This window comes from Cetorhinus maximus, chromosome 15 (assembly GCF_964194155.1).
Source record: "Cetorhinus maximus chromosome 15, sCetMax3.hap1.1, whole genome shotgun sequence".
NCBI lineage: Eukaryota > Metazoa > Chordata > Chondrichthyes > Lamniformes > Cetorhinidae > Cetorhinus > Cetorhinus maximus.
In genome coordinates, this window is record NC_135893.1 from 10,059,691 (window position 1) to 10,078,743 (window position 19,053).

The 19,053-nt window shown below is 45.3% G+C and overlaps 1 protein-coding gene across 2 annotated transcripts in view; it reads left to right on the top strand.

The window, feature by feature from the left end:
• The window catches only part of agrn (agrin), a 474,755-nt gene that overhangs the window by 272,137 nt on the left and 183,565 nt on the right, over nt 1-19,053 (top strand). For both annotated transcript variants that reach the window (XM_078557865.1, XM_078557866.1), the window contains one exon: nt 1,363-1,410. In XM_078557865.1, the coding sequence (XP_078413991.1) occupies nt 1,363-1,410 (48 nt within the window). The remainder of the gene's footprint in view (nt 1-1,362; nt 1,411-19,053) is intronic.

Here is a 19,053-nt window from a genome sequence, read left to right on the forward strand (position 1 = left end):
AGTACTGGCAACAGCCACTGCCTCCCCAGGGGTGCTGCTGAGTACAGAAGAGCTGTCAGCCTCTGATTGGCTAGAAAATCTCAGCAAGCGAAACGTCAGCCCCTGGCTGCTTTGTCCCCAGGGGAAGGTCCACCTCTGGCCTGTCAAATGCCTGAGTGGCACTTAATTTTCTGGCCTTCCATAAAGGAGGTGAAAGAGGGCTCCTGTGGGTGAGACCCGAGTTGCTTCCATTAAATATAGCCCATGGATTCTCATGTGCTTTCAACATTCATGCATCAATTTATATGTAACACTTCCATTGGACTTTTCACAATTCTAGGCGTCCCAAAGTACTTTACAGCCAGTGAATTATTTTTTAAAGTGTAGTCACTGTTGTGATGTAAAAAGCAGAACAGCCAGTTAACACACAACAGGCTCTCAAAGACCACAATGAGTTAAATGGCCAGATAATCTGTTAGGTGATGCTAGTTGAGGGATGAATATTGAGCTGGGAAAATGCTCCTGCTCTTCTTTGAAAAGTGCCATGGGTTCTTTAATAACTACCTGAGAGGGCACTTAGGGGCTGGCGGACAGCATCTCACCTGAAAGGCTGTACCTCTGACAGTGCAGCATTACCTTAGTACTGGCACTGGGAGTGTCAGCCTGGATTTTATGTTCAAATCCCCGACACGAGTCTTGAAGCCACAACCTTCTGACCCAGAGGTCAGAGTAGCTATTTACTGAGCCACGGCTCAGACACATAATTGTCCTCCATATCTTGATGGCATTAAAAAGCTGTGGTTCCCACTCCAATTTATTAGCCAATAGCCCCTGCTGGAAAGTGTGTGGTTGTTGACTGAGACAAGGTCAGGGTGTGCAAGATTGTAATTCTGTTAATCATCCTGCTAACGTTTGCAGTCTAGATTCAAATAGGAGGAATAACCGCATGGGTAAATACTCTTCAAATGCCATTGCAGAAAGTCACCGGTGTGGCTATCCAATCCAAGAGGGTTTCCAAGCATTGATGCTTGCTCTTCAGAATGGTTGTTGGTAGTTAAGATTTTTTTAAAAAAGAAATACACATCCAGAGGTTGTAATACAATTGTGTGACATGACTGCTTTGACATTATCCATTACATCTATAAATGTTCTTCAACAAATGCTTGTCTGATGTTTGTTGTAAAGACCAACTGGAAAAACACACTGAAACATAGAAGGATCTATAAATTCTCAGGGAATGATGTAAATCATTTTTCTTGCTTTGGGCTAAGTGTTGAAATTCTACCAACTTGAATCCTTTCTGGGGTACAGGTCCCATGTTGTAGCTGGTATTTCTTGGTTATGTTGACTGGATTGTAACTGATTGTTGTCTTTTCTTTCTAGATAAACCTGTGATTAAGTTCACTCCAGCCCCTCCAACATCACAGGATGGTAAGTGAGCACTTTAAAATGAACAATGATACACAATCATAGGTGAAAGAACGTTAAATGAGTGCTTTGCTTGGATGCTGAGTGTTTTGAACTTTGCTTGCCTGGATTTTAAGAGCAACCGTGAGATAATGAACATGCAAAAAATGGAACTGATTCGCAGAATGTGGTCCTCAAAGCACTGTTAAAAAGCCCTGGAGCTCTCTGCAATGAATAGGCACAGTTAACCTGACTTAATCTCGGCAGCATGCTGTCCCCGATTACCTCCAATCCTTGTTTAAAATAATCTGCAACCTATTACCGTTCCCCATCTCCTGAAGCCACTGCTTGGAATTTAATGCTGGCTGAGGGAGCGCGGTAAGAGGCAGGTGGGGCCATTGACTCATGCAGGAAGCACAATGTCAGGATGGAAACGTTAAATTATCCCAGCGGTGGGGAGGAAGCCCGAGGATCCCATATTCCTTTTCCAATCTGGCCTGCTGCCTTCAACTATTTATATCCATGTAGCCCCAGATCTCTCTGCTCCTGCAGCCCTCTTTAGAACTTCACATTTTATTTTATATTGGCTTACTCCTGTTCCTATATTCTCCTTTTGCCAAATTGTACAGTATAGGGCATTTTGTCAGTTTAATGTTACAAGCTGGCTGATGATGTGGTGTTGGTGTGTTACAGTTCACTTAGAAAGTCTGAGTTGCTGTGGCAACATGCATGTTGTAGTCTGGAACAATGATTAGTGATGATAGAGGCTCCAGCATTCTTCCCATCACATGGTCAACCTGGAATCTCTCCTGCTCTTACCACCTGCCATTGGCGTGTGTTGGAAAGGATTGATGTTCAACCTGTTTGGCCATGTTATGAATGCACCTTCTAGCTTGGCCGTCAAGTTCTGGCGTGGGACTTAAACCTGGACCTTCTGGATCAGAGACAGGGACACTACCCACTGCACCACAAGGCCTCCTGTGAGGCAGTGTGACTCCTGCCAAATTGGACTCATGCTAATCTCCAAACCCTCAGAAGCAGCAAAACATGAGAAACAATTACCTAGAGAGGATTTGTTCAAAATCTCTAGTAAACTTTATGTTAAAAGATGGCTTCCATCCGTTATGGGCAGAAAATGACTGCGTCTGAGATTATTCAATGTTCCTGCTCACTGCATGTGTTCCAAAGTAGGTCCTACGTATTGTTAAAAAGCTGCAGTTGTATTTTCAATCATTTGTCTTCTTCGTTACGTCATCCTAAAATTGAACAAAAGGGCAAGTGAGTTTGATGCAGTGCAACACTCTGTGACTTTTACACTCACTGCATGTCACTGCATTTGCAGCCAAGTCCAACAGTATTACGTAAAATGTGTGGAGTGAAATTTATTCCCTGTGATAACAAATCATTTACCTCATCCATTGAAAAATGTATCAATAATGCCACCTTGCATTTATATAGCACAGTTAACACTGTGAAACATCCCAAAATGTTATCAGACAGGATTTAGCATCAAGCCACAGAAGGGGATATATGTGAATATGTGACCAAAGAAATGGTCAAAGGGTTCATTTTTTTTTTCAAAAGAGCTTCGTGGAGTGTAGGGAGAAGCAGAGAGGTTTATGGAGGAAGTTCCAAAATGTAAGTTTTAGCCAGCTGAATGTCAGCCATTTTTGAAGTCTATCAGCCAGTCCATGTCCTGGGTCATTTTTAACGTAAATGTTTATTTTTTGGACACAGGAAAGCATCTTCAGCCATCAAAAGAATTGCATGTCAAATGTCAAAGTTTTTGTTTAATCTGTCAAGCATCTAGTCTATATATAAAAAAAAAAGTGCCAACCTCTATTCTGCTCTATGAACATTTCATTTTTGTAATGGGCATAAAAGAGCAAGTGGTCATGAAGTGTAGGTTCGGTGGTACCTGTGTGCGTGTCACAGATCAAGAGGATCACAGCCAATCCTCTGATCCTGATCTCAAAACGCCAATTTATGCCCAAATTTCAAACACCCACTTTGAACAATCTCCTTTTCAAACACCATGATGTTGTGATACTGTTCCTTTGGCATATTATTAGGCAGATTAAAATGTTGTTTTACCACTCAAAGCAATTATTAGCAACATTGGCGCTTGGCCAGCTAAGTTTTCCTTCACATTTCTTTCCTGTTTTCGTTTATTTCAGCAATGTGACAGAAATGTGCCTTTTTTTATTTTGTTTGTTGTGCAACTTGTAATTATAAAGGGATTAAGATAAGTTAGCCCACCAATATAAATAACTCACAGCTGCAACATTACTTGAGCATTGTTTCTGGCCTGTTACTGTGAAACACCAAATTTAATAATTAATGTTGATAATGCAGCTTTTAGTTAATTGGATTCATGGAACCTTTTCATGTGTCTGGAGGATTTTGTTTATCGGCTCACCGTGCCAGAGCTAGAGGGTGACGAAATTGGCGATGAGCTTAACCTTTCCTTCCCGGTTGAAAATTTGGGCACTTCTGCTTTGAGGTTTTCGAGTAAATAATAAAATAAAGCACTAACTGGGATTGGAATAAATAGGAGCTGTTTTTCAAGTTGAGTTGCAAGCTCTACAAAGCATCTGCATTTTGTTTTTCTACATAAAGGAAATGCTAGCAAACGAGAGAGAAAAGAAAACGCCTTTATGGTATGGATTTTCAGTAGGATGCGGAAGATTTCTGGCCTCGTTGCCATTAAGCAAATGCTTCATGAGGGAATGTTTTTTCCTTGTCTGGAAGTTAAACACACCAAACCCTCCCCAATCTCGTGCTCCCACCATCTTTACCCCTGACAGTCAAAAGCCTCTAACATTTTAGTTAAAATTGTTATTTTCCTGAAGTTGCCGCTTGTTCAGTTACTTGTTTAGCCACAGGCGTAAATTTGCACCCCCACCCCTCCCCCCATTACATCAGGGCAGAATTTTACAGTCCCCCGCTGGCGGGTTTGTTGATAGGTGTGGGGTAAAACTCCCCAGGCGGCCATCCCATGGCTCTCCCACCCGACCTGTCTGCAATTTTATGGGGCACAGGCGAGGCCTAGGGTGGTCCACCTGCCCTCACCCTAATTGTGGCCCCTAAGTGTGGGGAGTTCAGGGAGAGTTGGGGGGTGGGGAGGGGGAGCCCAACAGGTCGCCCTAGTGTGGCCTCCAGCAGGGAGTGGGGTGCCTCCCTCAAAGGCCCTTGGCGGGATTTTCCACGCCCACCCGTCGCCGGGACCTTCCGGTCCCGCTGTAAGTCAATGGACCTCTGGCTGGGGTGCCACCTTGCCCGCGGTGGGTCCCACCCGAGACGGGGCCGGAAAACCCTGTCCCCAGTTTCAACATCGGGCAACGCCCCCCCCACCGATGTGGACGCATTCCCCACCGACTCTTTTAGTGTCGGGACGGGGAACCCCACCATCCAACAGACCCTGCCCACAGGTACCTTTGTGTTGAGATAATGGGACATTATCGTTTTTCCCTATCCAGGCAGATATTAAGTATCGTTAAAACTCCCTTTATTCAGTGGGGTCCTCTGCACTTTCACTTGCGTGAAATTCCTGATGAACAGTTTCAGAATTTTTTTGCTACGTGCCACAGACCCCAGTCGCTGCCCCTCCCACCCCGACCACTGCTCTCAGGAGTGACTGACAGGGACACGGGTCTGCACCAGCAGCCTCGCCAAGCTGTGATTTCAGACACCCGCTGTGAGCAGCAAGTGGAGACCAAGCATTTCCTCCCCCCGCCACCCACCACCACCAAAGGGGAAGGGAAAAAAACACCATCCAACCAGCTGTCTCTTTTAATAGGCTCCTTTCACTTACTGTGCAGCTGGCTTCTGACAGCAGACACTTTATACCTTCTGTTGAAGAGCTAGAAGCAGGGGGAAAAAAAGGAAAGACTTGGGTTTATATAGCGCCTTTCACGACCATCGTATATCTTAAAGCGCTTTGTAGCCAGTGAAGTACTTTTGAAAAACAGTCGCCGTTGTAGAGTGGGAAGCGCAGCAACCAATTTGCATACAACAATCTCCCACAAACAGCAACAGCATAATCTGTTTTGTGATATTGATTTGAGGGACTAATATTGGCCAGGACACAGGGGATAACTGCCCTGCTCTTCTTCAAAATAACATCATGGGATCTGTTACATCCACCCAAGCAATCCGGCGGCTTCTCATCTGAAGGACTGCACCTCTGACAGTGCAGCGCGCCCTCAGTACTGCACTGGAGTTTCGGCCTAGATTTTTTGTGTTCAAGCCCTGGATGGGATTTGAACCTAGAATCTTGTGACTTGGAGGTGAGAGCGCCACCAGCTGAGCCACAGCTGGTACTTAAGAAGAAACAATGCCAGATCCCAGCCCAGGTTGGCCTTTAATGGAGGGCCAAAGACCCACATGTTGTAGAAAGGCTGCCAAGGACCACTGGTCAATCGAGGGAGGACTGCAAACTTCCCTTTTAGATTGTGTACTGAATGCTATATTTTACAGATTAACAGCTCACTTATCTCATTGCTAATTGTGGGAGCTTACTGTGCATTATGACAGTGACTACATTTCAAAAGTTACACTTCCCTGTAAAGCGCTTTGGCACTATATAATGGAAAGGCTGCTCTTCTTTCTACTTCAGGGTAGTTAGTCTCTGATAATAGGGCCATTTCCAATAATGAATTTATTATATTTTAACATCACCAATCAGAGAGAAAATAGTTTCATCTTCAGGCTTCTGAAAGCACAAGGGAATTTTTAATCTCCAGGGCCTGACTTGGCTTGTTTTCTATCTATGTGTGGAATGCTGTAAATCGTATTGTTACAGACATAAAAATATTCAGGGAAAGCTTTATTACTGCAATTCAAATCTTAAACTACTAAAATGAATACTAAGAATGATTTAAAATCAAAATGAGACATTGGCTCAGATCTTCTGGTCTCCAGATAATCAGAGACCATACATTATCTCCAAGACTCCATGGAAGTCCATGGAAGAGCTGACTCCGTGGGAATTGTCCGGGAAGTTTGCACTTCTAATGAGCAATTCCCCTATTCCTGAAAACCTTTTGAACTCCCTGAGTTCGAGTCAGAGGCTTCTGACAGTTCCAACTTACTTGGATAGTTTACCCAGGAAATATTAGACCGAAAAACCCTAGTCTAACTCTCCTAGGTATCTATACAACTGACCCCACAATCACCCTCACTGCCCCATTTCTTCCACTGACCCCTCCCCCAATGCAACATGACCCCCCCCTCCCCCCCCCTCCCCCCCACCTCATGCCACCAGTGGTGGAGCAATTATAATTGGGAATGCACACAAGAGGAGCACAGATATCTCGGAGGGTTGTGGTCTGGAGGAGATTACAGAGGTAGGGAGGGGCAAGAGCATGGAGAGATTTGAAAACAAGGATGAATGTTTGACCAGAAGCCAATGTAGGTCAATAAGCACAGAGATGATAGGGGAACAGGGCTTGTGGTGAGTTACGACACAGGCAACTGAATTTTGAATGACCTCAAGTTTACAGAGGGTGGAATGTGGGAGAACAACCAGGAGTGCATTGGAATAGTCAAGAATAGAGGTAATGAAGGCACAGATGAGGGTTTCAGCAGCAGATGAGCTGGGACAGGGATGAAGTTGGCAATGTTGCCAAGTTGGAAATAGGCGGTCTTAAGCGATGGCATGAATATGAGGTCAGAAACTCATCTCTGAATCATTAATAGAATTGATGTGAGAATATTTATCTCTGAGCCTGGAATGCTAACCAAAAAAAGAAGTTCCATTTCCCAATGTTAACGTCCTTGACTGCTTTGTGAGGAGCATACAAAGAGTCTGCAAAGCGATATAGGTAGGTGAAGTGAGTGGGCAAAAAACTTAGCAAATGTTGCCAATGTATGGTTGCCCACGTTGGCAGGACAAATAGATAAGAATATTATTTAACTGGAGAAAGGCTACAACATGCTGCAGTACTGAGGGATCTGGGCGCCCTTGTACATGAATCTCAAAAGTTATATGCAGATACAGCAAATAATCCAAAAGGCAAATGGAACCTTGGCTTTTATTGCAAGAGGGATGGTGTATAAAAGTAGGGCAGTCTTATTACAACTGTAAAGGGCATTGGTATGACCGCACCTAGGGTACTGTGTACAGTTTTGGCCTCCTTACTTAAGGAGGAACATACTTGCATTGGAAGCAGTTCAGAGAAGGTTCACATGGCTGATTCCTGGGTTGAAGGGGTTTGTCTTATGCGAAAAGGTCGGGCCTATACTCATTGAGGATCAGAAGAATGAGAGGTGACCTTATTGAAACTTATAAGATTCTGAGGAGGCTTGACAGGATGAATGCTGAGAGGATGTTTCCTCTCATGGAAAAATCTAAAATTAGGAGCACAGTTTAAAAATAAGGGAGCCTCCCATTTAAGGCAGAGATGAGGAGGAATTTCTTCCCTCGGAGGGTCGTTAGTCTTTGGAATTCTCTTCCCCAGTGAGCAGAGGTGGCTGGATCATTGAACATATTCAAGGCTGAGTTAGATTTTTGATTGACAAGAGAATCTAGGATTATGAAAGGCGGACAGGAGAGTAGAGTTAAGGCCACAATCAGATCAGCCATGGTCTTATTGAAGTGCGGAGCAGGCTTGATGGGCTGATTGGCCTACTCCTAATGATCTTACGGGCCTGAATTTGACCTTTGGTGGGCGCGCCCGATCAATGGGCCTGGGAGCAGTGGGGAATCAGGCTCCCAACTGTGATGGGCATGGGCAGCTGACCGTGATTCCACGCTGACTGGCCAGTTAACGGCCAGCCAATGTGAAAAGCGCACGGAAAAGCTCAGCGCTGCCAGGGTTGGGGTGGGAAGAGGGCAGGTGATGACCTTTCCACGGGTGCGAGAAAGCTCCCTGAAGGCAGACAACTGCCTCAGGGAGCTGAAGGCCTGAAACAGCTAAAGGGAAGGTTTTAAAAGCAGAAAAAAAATGTCCATGCATCACAATCAATCACCCGAAAATGTAGCTGCCAAAAATGCTGCCCACATATATTGATTTTTATTTTATTGCATCACGGAAATCTCATCCTGCCCTTGGATGAGGTTTGATGAAAAATACAAAGTCCGCCCGGCCGATTTGCCCGCCCGCCCGCCAACCGTAAGGTTGGACAGGCCGTGAAGAATCGGAGATAATTGTGCCGTTAATGGGCTTAATTGCCCTCTTAATTGTCGGCGGGCGCGCTGCCGGCTTTTGCGCACGGCCTGTTGAGCGAAATAGCGCGCAAGTGCGCGATGACGTCGGGACGCTCGCCCAACGTCGTCTTGCGCGATTTTACGCCCACCCGCAGGATGCAAAATTCTGCCCGTGATCTATGGGCATAAGTGCCACTTTGAAAAAAGAGGTAGGTCTTAATCACCTTTAATTGGTAGGGCAAGTTCATATTGCTGTTTTCTGGCTGTCAACATCAATGACTAGACAAATTCTGGACCCCAGGGATGCGGCCTATCTTTGAGCAGTTCTATGATTTTTCCTGTGGTGTTGCTGACAGACAACTTTGGGTCTTGAGCATAGTTTTATTTCCTTAGCTGCTCACCTGGACTGTGGCTTTAAAGCAGCCTGTGACTTTAAGGCAATTGCTCAAAATGGGGAAACATAGACGCTTCCACACTGCTGGTGCTGGGGACGAGCAACAACTGCTTGTTAAATTTAGTCACTGGAATTTAGTTTTGAAAAAATGGTTTTGGATCTGTATAAAAAAAAAAGGTGGTGTCTCGAATGTGACAGGCACACAACAGGCATTTTCACATTGGAAATAGGATATGGCAGGAGTGAAGTGGCTGAGTCATTGGTTGGGCTGGTGTTGCTTTGACACAGAATGTAAACTCCTCACACTGCAGATGATACATGCGTCTCGAGCTGCCCAGATTAGATTTTGACGAGAGCACAAGTGCAGTGAAAGGGTCACGTTTTGCCTGATGACCTGAACGGTCGCAAAGTATTCATCCGGGGCTAAAGCGATGCCTTTTTGTGGTGCTAAAGGATTCTGAGATATCGCGGGTAACACAGGAAGGCTGGGGCCACTGCAACTCCAGAAGGTCAGAGAGAGAAATTCATTCTCCCACCATCACCCTCCCGAACGACTTGAGCAGCAAATTGCTCCTGTCACTCGTGTGGCCCTTGTCTCTGAGGCTTTTCATTCTCTTCCATCAGCTAATTCTGAGTGAGACTGAGACCAGGGGCACCAGATGTTTGAAACCAATTACAGCTTGGTGGACCTCCATTTACAGTCAGGGAGCGTTCACAGTAAGCTGCTGCTGGTCCACGCCTGGATAAAGTGAAGATTTTAAACAAGGATTGTATTTAAAGAAAATAATCCCGGTTCAATCCACCACAGTAACACCCGGTATAAAAGCAGAAACTTTCAGAAATACACAGCAGGTCCCGTTGGATCTGTAAAGAGAAAAAGATGTGTTTATTTTGATTCTTTTGTTTGAGCTCTACACTGACAGATGCATTAAACTGTCTTTAGAGGCTGGATTTAATGTAGCTCATCGCAACAGGAAACATGGCAGCCAGGCCCATTTAGCTCCGGGTGAGGCCGCATGTTCATATTCTGGCAGTGGCAAACCCCGCTCTCCAACAAGTCAGAGGGTAGATTCCCAGCCACCGGCAACAGGATGTCAATTAGGCTCCTAAATGAGCCAGTTGGCACCCATTATTGCTGAGCCCACCACAATTTAGTGGCGGCTCAGGGATTGATTGGAAGCTCCGGGGCTTTCCCATACTCAACGTGAGGTTCGCTAGCGGCCTCCTGGGGTGGGGGGTGGGGGGGAGGTGGTGCGGTGGGGTGGGGGGGGTTTGGGGAGGTGGTGGGGTGGGGTGGGGGGGGGGGGTGGGGGAGGTGGTGCGGTGGGGTGGGGGGGGGATTGACCCTCGTAGTCAGGCACTCTAATCAAGGGTAAAAGCAAAAAACTGCAGATGTTGGAAATCTGGAACAAAAGCAAAAATACCTGGAAAAACTCAGCAGGTCTGACAGCATCTGCGGAGAGGGATACAGTTAACGTTTCGAGCCCGTATGACCCTTCATCAGAACTAAGACATATAGAAATTAGATTAATATAAGCTGGTAGAAGGGGGTGGGACAGGAGAGCTCGATAGGGGGCCAGTGATAGGTGGAGGCCAAGAAGAGACTGCCAAAGATGTCATAGACAAAAGGACAAAAGAGGTGTTGACTGTGTTGATATTATCTAAAGGATGTGCTAATGGGGACATTAAGGGAAGCAAGCTAGTGGCAGATGGCCCTAGTGGGGTGGAGTGGGGGGAAGGGGTCAAAATGGGCTAAGAGGTAGAGCAAGGGACCTGGAAACAGGAGGGAGGAGAGGAGCCTCAAAGCCATCTCCCCCGCCCTTGCCCCTGATTCTCCCACCCTCAACCCCGCACCCCCTGCCATGACCCCCATCCCACCTTTACTCACCTGTGTGGCCTGGGGTTCCACAATGATCCTGGGCCTCTAGGGGATGCATTGCTCACAGCTGGCACCACTCCTGCTACCACTGGTGGCAATGAGGAACTGCCAGTCTCTTTACAGATTAGCTTGCAGCTCTCTGCGGGTGGGATTTTTGCAACCTGGGACCTCAGTTGTGGTGAAGGCCCTACAGTGGCCACTTAATTGCCTGAAAGGAATTTGATTCTGTTAGGCCTTTCCCCATGGAATTGATGGGGGAATTCCCCACCAGTTCTCTGACCGGTGAGCAAGAATCCTAGTTTTCAGACGCTGACCTACATTTGTACTTTCTATTTCTGGTTTTGTTGTATTTTTTGAAGCGTTTCCTAATTAAATGGAAGCTTTATTTACCTTCACTGCCTGGTGTTTGTTAAATGACATGTAGAAGAACGTGAAGGGAATGTAAATAAAATGTTAGGTCAGTTTCTAAAGCTTAAACTCCAATTCCAACACTTCGTCCCGATGCCCCCTTCTCACCCGTGAATCTGGATAACGTGCGGCATTGAGCAGTTCAACTCAAACTGGGGCTTTGAGACCAAACCTTGCCCCCATCTTCCTCTGAATTCCCAAAGGAAGGAAGAAGTTTGATTGCGTGAGATGAAGTTAGCTCGAATGAGGCTCCTGTGGAGTATAAATGCTGTCACAGTCCAGCTGGGTTGAATGGCCTGTTTCTATGCTCCAATTAACCAAACAGCAGGATTCATGTGGCAGAGAGTGAGAGCTTTATCTGATTGCATTCTCCTCTCTTGTGCAGGCGAGTTTTAGTATTCTATTGTCAGTTAACTGAGCACCGTGATTCCTGATCTGTGCAGATTATCCACAGGGTGTTTATTTTTTAATTCATTCATGGGATGTGGGTGTCACTGGCCAGGCCAGCATTTATTAAATTTATTACCCATCACTAGTTCAGAGGGAATTTACGAGCTGTGGGTCCGGAGTCATGTGTAGGCCAGGCCGGGTAAGGACAGCAGATTTCCTTTCTTGAAGGACATTAGTGAACCAGATGGGTTTTTACAACAATTGCCAGATTTTTATTGAATTCAAATTCAAATTCCACCATCTGCCATAGCAGGACTCAAACCTGGGTCCCCAGGACCATTACCCTGGGTCTCTGGATTACTAGCCCAGTGACAATATCACTACACCACCGCCTCCCCTTATACCCTGTAGTGGGTTTGCTCAACTTGCATTAGTCTTAAATTGTCACGAGAGATTTCCATTAGAATAATTTCTGTGTTTTTATATATATATATATATATATATATATATATTTATAAATAACCATTTCAGAGGGCAGTTATAAGTTAACCATATTGATGTGGGTCTGGAGTCACATACAGGCCAGACTGGGTAAGGATGGCAGATTTCCCTCCTAAACGACATTAATGAAACGGATGGGTTTTTGCAATCCACCAGTTTCATGGTCGCCATTACCGACACTAGTGTTTTTTTTCCTTCCAGCTTTATTTAATTAACCAAACTTAACTTCTTCAGTTTCCATGATGGGATTTGAACTCGTGTCTCTGGATCATTATTCTAGTTCTCGGAATTACTAGTCCAGGAGCGGAATCACAAGACTGCCGTACCCTCTGTACCATGTAGTTTTGTTAAATGTTTATAAAGCAGACTAGGCTCAAGGTGCGATGTGTCAGCTGCACAGCTGCCTGTGCATAAAAGGAATGCAAAGGGACTGAGTGTAATTTGAGTCAATGCAAATGGTCTTTGGTTTACAATTTTTGTTGCCATGTCTGCAGCAAAGCCAAGTTGCACAGAATTTTATTTCATGTAGAATGGTCGAACATTTTTCTCTGGATGCCACGTAGTCAAGGAAGCAGCATTTCAGCTATTAATAACACGTGTTGATCTCCTTGTGGAGTTGCACAGAAGTCAGGGCCAAGTGTAAGTAGGGTTAGAAGATTGGACCCGGGCGTGCGGAGGGAATTCAGTCCCCGTTGTAATGTCATCCACTCTGCCTCTTATAAAATAATAATAAAAATAATAAATAATAAAATCTGAGGTCCAAGTTCATAATGGACACTTAGCCCTGTAAACTTGTCACACTGTAATTACATGCTCCCAACCACTGGTAGAACTGCAGTGTCATAAAATAGTAAGGGATAAAAATTAAACGCAATGGTAAAGGAATATATATAAAATTTTCACAACATATCAGACCATATTCACAATTGCGAATTAACAATATTCTTCCTAAGCAGCTGTCATGGAATGGATGGGCTGAATGGACTCTTTCTGTGCTGTTGTGACTCTATGACTAGTAGTCCATTTGAAGGTTGTGTGGTTTTAAAATGTTTGAAACCATTTCTATCAGAATTGCTAATGCACGATCAACCCAGATGTTCCTTTATTTTTAAGGAAGGTGACTGATAATTAAAAAGAGAGATTTGCATTTCTATTGCGCCTTTGACAACTTCAGGAGGTCCCCAAGCGCTTCAAGTCCTATGAGGTACTTTTGGAGTGTAATCATTGTTATGGGAAACACAGCAGCAAATTTGTTCAGATGGTAACAAAAAACAGAAAATGCTGGAAAAACTCAGCAGGCCTAACAGTACCTGTGGAGAGAGAAAGAAAAAACAGAGTTAACGTTTCGAGTCCGTATGACTCTTCTTCAGACCCATACAGACTCGAAACGTTAACTCTGTTTGTTTTTCTTTCTCCACAGGTAGTTAGGCCTGCTGAGTTTTTCCAGCATTTTCTGTTTTTGTTTCCGATTTCCAGCATCTGCAGTATTTTGCTTTTATCTTTGTTTTAGTGAATGTTGGTTAAGAGCTAAACGTTGGCCAGGATACTGGGAGAACTCCCCTTCAGAATAGAGTTTTACATCCACTGGAGAGGGCAAGACAGGACCTCGGTTTAACCAAAAGTTAGCACCTCTGACAATGCAGCACTCCCTCTATGCTGCACTAAAGCTTCTGCCTCGGTTATATGCCCAAGCCTCTGGAGTGGAGCTTAAGCCCACAGCCTTCTGACTCAGAGGCAAAAATGCTGCCTGCTGCGCTTCAGTTGACACCTGGGACTTGGCACTGCCAAAAGTCAGGCAAGCCTGTACTTGGTCAACCTTTGCGGCAGCTATAAACGCTTCTCCCAGTGTAGCAGGAGGCAAGTGAAATAGCAGCGTGGGTCGCAGAGACGACTAATGCTGGCGACCGATGTAGGACACCATTCAGGGCAGAAGAAACTGTTGCATGTCAATTTGGAATTGCAACAGTATTTGATGGCACAGTCCATTAACAGACTGATATTGTTAACGTGAGCTGTTTTCTCCTGATACCTACTGCCCGAGTGTTTGAAGGAAATGTATGTGAAGAGAGGAGAAAATCAGAGTGAAATTTGTAGATCTAGGCAGATGGCAATATGAACCCACAGTGTTTGAGATAAATGTCTGACATCCAGATCTTTCTGATTTACTAAAATCTGGAAGTCCTTTTACATATATCCCAGATTAATTGACCATCTCTGATGGATCTAATTTTCTTGCTTTTGCAAAAATGCTTTCAACTGACAACTTTGATTACTTGCTTGAAATAAAACCGCTCTTCGTTGATGTGACACAAATGATAGTTTGATTGGGTAATTGGACTAACCAACTGTTCGAAATGGAGCAGTGAGTTGACATAATTTCAATTTTGGGGAGGCAATTGCCTTAATTTAACTGATTTAGCTGATTGAAGTTATTTGGCCTTTTTCAGACCTTGCAGGTAAAATAAATTCTGTTTTTTATGAAAGCATTTTTTTTTTCTTAACTCCTTCCAAGCAGTGACTACTTGAATGAATATAGCGCCTTTAACAAAGCAAAAGGTTTTTCGCAGGAGCTTAATGGAACAACATGTGACACTTGAGCCACATAAGGCGATGTGAGGACAGGTGACCCAATGGTTTGGTGAAAGAGCTAGGTGTTAAGGAGTATTTAAAGGAGGAGGAACTTGAGAGGTTTAGGAAAGGAAATTGAGGGCTGTCAGTGGTGGAGCAACTAAAACTTGGGGGTGCGTAAGAGGTCAGAAATAAATGGTAATCACTGGTCCCAACACATAGGTGCACAGGGCTGATTACAAAAGGACCTGAGGACCACATAAGAGATATGTTTCTTTCTTACAACCAGCTGGAGGTTGGTTAATCTCCTCTCTTCTAAGCGACTGGCTCAGGGGGGATTTGAGAGGCCATTCTTCACACATGAGCCTAGACAACTAATCTACAATGAAGAACATTGCAGCTGAAACTAATCCGGTTTGATTCAATTTCCAAGCCTTGTGGACTTTTCAGTCAGAATCACTGGGTAGCAGTGGGGAGTGGGAACCCTGATTATGTGTGTGTGTGTGTTTGTGTATATTTTTCCCTCCTTCCTATTTCCAGGCCAGGGTCACAGAAGCTAAATAAAATTCTCAGAATTGTTGTCTCCAGTAGTTTCCTGTGACTCTGCTAACTCAACTCAAACCAGAGAGTTAAATCGGGGAGATCTTCTGGCCTGCATTGTAAGGTACTACAGCTGGAGTGGAGGTGGCAAGAACATCTTTTCATTCCTGCACTCTGTGCTGTTGGCTCTACATTTAAGGGCTAGAAGAGCGAGGGTGAAATTTTGCAACACCTCCACCTCCCCCCCTCCTCTCCCCACTGAGCGCAGGTTGGCAAGCAGAGGGGTCGTAAAATCGGGTGGCATGGCGGCATGCTGTCCCTATCACCTACCCGCCTCCGCTGGTATTTTACTAGTGGCAGGAAAGACGCTAGGTGACCCGCCCAACCTTGGGCCAATTGAAGCCCTTAAATGTCCAATTAATGGCTGCTTCAGTGTCTCCACCTGCCACTGCTGGTATTTTAACTGGTTGGTGGCCATTGTGCAGACTTTTTTCTATTCTTTTAGGGATGTGGGCGTCGCTGGCTAGGCCAGCATTTGTCGCCCACCCCTAATTGCCCTTGAGAAGGTGGTGGTGAGCCGCCGCCTTGAACCGCTGCAGTCCACGTGGTGTAGGTACACCCACAGTGCTGTTAGGGAGGGAGTTCCAAGACCCAGTGACAGTGAAGGAGCAGCGGTATAATTCCTGGGGCAGAATTTCACCCAGGTCGGGCTGGGACGTTGGGGAAGCTTGGCAAGCGGGACCAGCGCGACCTTCACGTCTGCGCACGAGTGCGTGCTTCATAATCTCCCCGAGGCACAGAGCTGCCTCAGGGCGAAGAAAGAGTATTAAAAAAAATAAAGAAAATAAAAATGTAATGAAGCATGTCCTCGCATGTGACTCTGTCACATGAGCAGAGACATGTTATTAATTAAATTTTTAAAATTTTATTTCATTTTTATTTGCTTTTGGCAACGTCATCCCGCCCGTGGATGAGGTTTCAAAAAAAAAATGCAAAGGCCGCGTGGCCTTTTTGCGCCTGCCCGGCAGCCGCAAAGTTGGACGGGCAGTGAAAAATTTAATTTAATGGATTGTTTAATGGCCTTAACAGGCCTTTTAATTGTCGGAGAGTGCGCTGCCGACTCTGGCGCGCACCCGCCGACCGAACTATCGTGTGACTGCACGTTGATGCCGACACGCTTGGCTCGGCCGGGGTCGGGCGCGCGCTCGCCGAGCTAAAAATTTTGCCCCTGGTCAGGATGGCGTGTGGCTTGGAGAGGAGCTCGCAGGGGGTGATGTTCTGATGGGTCTGCTACCCCTGCCTTTCTAGGTGGTGGAAGGCGCTGTTGAAGGGGCCTTGGTGAGTTGCTGCAGTGCATCTTGTAGATGGTACACACTGCTGCCACTGCGCATCGGTGATCAAGGGAGTGGCTGTTTAAGGTGGTGGGTGGGATGCCGATCAATTGGGCTGCTTTGTCTTGGACGGTGTTGAGCTTCTTGAGTGATGCTGGATGCTCTTTGACAGACATAAGCTCCTTGCATCACCTGGACCTGAATCACATCTGAGTAAAGTTTCCACTTTTAATTCGGGTATTATTAATTTTCATCCAGGCAAGTGGCGAATATTCCATCACACTCCTGACATGTGTCTTGTCGATGGTGGACAGGCTTGGGGGAGTCATTAGGGGAGTTACTTGTCACAGAATTCCCAGCATCCGACCAGCTGTTTCACAGTATTTATCTGACTAGATCAGTTCAGTTTCTGGTCAATGGGAAACCCCCAGGATGTTGATAGTGCAGTAATCAGTAATGGTAATGCCGTTGAATGTCTAGGGGAGTTGGTTAGATTCAAGGGAGTCTGGCAATTGTGTGGTGCGAATTCCACTTTCGGGCTGAGGGGGTGGGGGGTCTTTCCTGTTTGGGTACCCTGTGCCTAATAGAGGTCCCCATGCCCAACTGGCCATCTAATCTGCCCCCCAGGCTCCTCAGGATGATGGACAGCCTGCAGTCCCAGCACTGGTCACTATATCTGGTGGTGCCTCTGGGATAGCTCTTGGAGGCAAGACTTCCTCTCAGATGGGGGCGGAAGCCTCACCCTGAGCCAATTAACGGCCTGGGACAGCTGTGAAATTGGCTTGGGGCTCATCGGCCAAGCAGAGGTGGACTCGCCACCAACTTTTAAGTCAGAGGTGGGGCCACCATCCATGTAAAATCCAGCCCCAGATGTTTTTTTTGTTGCAATGGCTGATTGTGTCAACTCCAGCTTCCATTAGTTGTCAATGATCTAACAAATTTTCATTGTCGGTGAAACCCCCAATGGCTCAGCAAGACTAGGCAGTAAGGGACTGAATCATATAAGGACAAGCAAGATTCCATGTTTGACCACCCCCTTAACCCCCTGGGAAGATCACACCTGGTTCCAGCATCTGACTGGTGACCAGGAAACTTTATTGAAAATGAGTGAGCGGGGGAAGGGAACGGATTTGGCAGAGACGTTCCACAGGTTCAGGGGTCAGAGAGCCAAGCTGCATTCACCGATGGGGCTTAATGTGAATAAATGGCCGCTCAGACAGGATAGCAACTTGTGACTGGACCTCAGCAAGGAGACAGCGTGTTTTGAAGCTGAGAAAATTGTTGGAAAAGGCAAGGGGAAAGAAATCCTTTTCTGTTTCAGTCAACAGCTGGGAAAAAAAAAAATCATAAATCTGATGTTAGCACCTCAGCTTCTCAGTGCTGGTGTCCTGGCTGGCTGATGTTCAGTTATTGAAAGAACATACATATGTGAGATACAAAGATTGGAAATGTCACAACATTGAGATTTATTTCTGTATAAAAATAGAGCCTGAGGCAATAGTCCGAGGTGGGTTCTCTTTTCCAAATTTGAGGGGGTTTTTTCAGTGCTATTTTGGCAAAACACAAGAACCATTTTTCATGGTGTCTTTGTTCTCTTTGGCCTGTTTCCAGTATCGCCAGACTTGAATCTTTCAGAAACAACGCTGCATTTTCGTTGATAAACGGACATTATTGTGGACATTTTGAATTTGTTTCAGGGTTCTTTTTATAGTCCAAGGTTGAATAAAGAAAAGAGTAACTGAAGCTCAAAACAATATTATGTTCAGCCGTTCAGCCTCTGCTAATAAAACCCCGTCTTCAGTCTCTTTGCCAGAGCTGTCTGTCTGAAACCAGTTGCCTAATTGATACGTAGTGCGATATTGTGCACTCGGAATGATATGAAACACTGGAGGAAAGGAACATGTAAAGATAATCATTTTGTGTGTCTTTAGAATTCTGGAAAAAAAACCTGCAGCCAATCAAACAGAAAATGGAATATTAATATCAAAATCACAGGAGAAGTACCTCCAAATTTGTGCTTGTGTAAAGCGACACTGGAAATTCACCGTGCAAATGATTCCATGTGATATGCCTTTTTGACTCAGTTGGTAGCACTGCTGTCTCCAGTCAGAATTATTTCAAGTCAAGTCCCTTTCGAGAGCTGGAGCACGTGATCGGAAGTGATACCCAAGTGCTGTACCAAGAGAGTGCTGCATTGTTCCAGACTGAAGATATACATGATATTGTTTTAAGCCTCAATTATTCCTTTCTTCATTCAGTCTTGGATTACGAAGAACCCTAAGACAGGTTTAAGGTGTCCACAACAATGTCCATTTATCAACTAAAATAGCTGCCATCCTTCAGATATTCGTGTGACGCCAGTGCGTCGTTCTGCCTTCTCCTTCTGTTAAATACCCCATGGCACTTTTCAAAGAGCTTCTCCTGGCCCGACATGCTTCCCCCAGTCAACAACATGAGAAACAGGATTATCTGGGCATTCATCTCATTGCTACTTATGGGATCTTGC